The sequence below is a fragment of the Blastocystis sp. subtype 4 genome (genome assembly GCF_000743755.1).
Source record: "Blastocystis sp. subtype 4 strain WR1 chromosome Unknown seqid_0699, whole genome shotgun sequence".
Taxonomy (NCBI): Eukaryota; class Bigyra; order Opalinata; family Blastocystidae; genus Blastocystis; species Blastocystis sp. subtype 4.
Window position 1 is genome coordinate 434 of NW_014568848.1, and position 1,808 is coordinate 2,241.

General features: G+C 36.4%; 1 protein-coding gene across 1 annotated transcript; it reads left to right on the forward strand.

Moving 5' to 3' along the window:
- Positions 1–306: 306 nt before the first annotated feature.
- Positions 307–1,346, forward strand: JH06_5345 (hypothetical protein; the record flags this gene model as incomplete). The annotated part of the gene is made up of 2 exons (XM_014669300.1): positions 307–371; positions 398–1,346. 2 exons carry the CDS (start codon positions 307–309, stop codon positions 1,344–1,346), a joined length of 1,014 nt encoding a protein of 337 aa, XP_014524786.1.
- Between the last annotated feature and the right edge of the window lie 462 nt (positions 1,347–1,808).

The window sequence follows — 1,808 nt, forward strand, 5'->3', positions numbered from 1 at the left end:
TTTTCACCATGACGATTATGCACATCAATCTTCACTACAGCAAATCACTCATGTATACACATTGTTCAATCCCACTGTTGAGTAGATTATAATCCAATGGACTTGTCTCTAGTATAATCATCTGTCGAATCAGATCACTAAGAACCTTGCAAAAGAAACAGATTAATAATATACTGATAATAGCTTTGTTATTTAGACTGCCACCAATTTGCATGATTCACTATCTACTATTCTTCTTGTATTGCGTGTCTAGATTATTAGGTCATCAAGTAACAAATGGAATAATCCCCTTAAAAATCCGTATCCATGGACATTCATTCAAAAGCCTGTTATAAGTCTAAGAATCGTAATCATAGTGATTTGCATCAACAGTAGCTTTGGATTATGATGATATTAGCTATCCTATTCCTTTTGGAAGACTGTTGTGCGATCCCAGTACCCATTACATTCGCTACAGAAATGATACAATGAAGAATGTTGCTGTATTTGAAGAAGTGGAGGAGTATAAAGAAGGGAACGACTTGCTAATGATGACTGCTGCTACAAGCAATCATCATGTTGTTGCACAGATGTGCCTTCTAACTATGGTTCGATTCTGCCCATACTCTAACATTCTGTTTGGGGATATGGGATTAACGGAAGATGAGCGTAATACCATGTTCAATATTGCCTGGTTGATCTATCGTATTCATAGAATGCTAAACTCTTCAGCTATCTTCTATTATCGACTCTTGGATCTCAATCACTTTCCATTATGGGTTCAGAACACAAAAGACTTTGCTGGTGTGTATTCTCTGAAACTGTATGTGGGTCTTGATGCTGCTATGCAATGGAAAGCCAATATTGGTATCATAGATGCCGGGAGCAATCTAATCAGAGCACCTCTTAATGAATTGCAATATGTTAAGAAAGAAGGTATATACTCTCCCTGGTCAATAGGCTATGTGAAGAATTGGGTTCATCCATTATCAAAAGAATTTCTCATACATTATGGTATTGTTGATTCAATAGATGCAAATGGAAGGAATTGTTGTGGTGGTCATATCTTCTTTGATTATAGGAATTCTACAGTTCGAGAGAAGGTATTAATACCTATGCAATTATGTGCCTATACTCATGCCTGTCTTGTACCACGAGGATCAAATCGACGCAATCACAGGCAAGACCAAGCTATATGGAGTGTCCTTCTCAATAATCTCCACTTGAAATACTCTTCTAACCTTCAATATAGTCATCATTCCGCCAAATTTTGGACAGATAAGTATATTAATGCCAGCAGTATTAAGTATTATCTCAACAAAACATTGGAGGGAGTTTATCATGATGCTAGTGCAAGAATTATATAAACTAATAATATTCTATTTGGATGTTCTACAAACTATTACTAGAACTTAATTCAATAAATGAAGGCATATCCTTGGCCAATCCTCTCCATATGTGAACTACATTCTAGTAACCCTTGATATACTTCGAGGCCTCTTATTCACATAAAAGGACACGTTGTGCCTTATATCCCCATCATATGGACAATTGCATTACTATAGTTTGACTAATTTGATGCTATTCTGAGCAGTGTTTGAAGCAGCAATAACAAGTGCATTCTTGATTGGTTTGAATTGTTCACTGTTATAGATCGTTTTCAGTTTGTTCCATGCATTTGACATCCAATCACTCAACTTACCTGAACCCACTTCCAGACAGATATCGATCCTGTCCTCGAATCTTCTTCATCACACTTTCCAATTCATCTAGCTTATCATCTGATAACTCACTCAAATGATACAATTTGTTCACATCAGATCCACCAC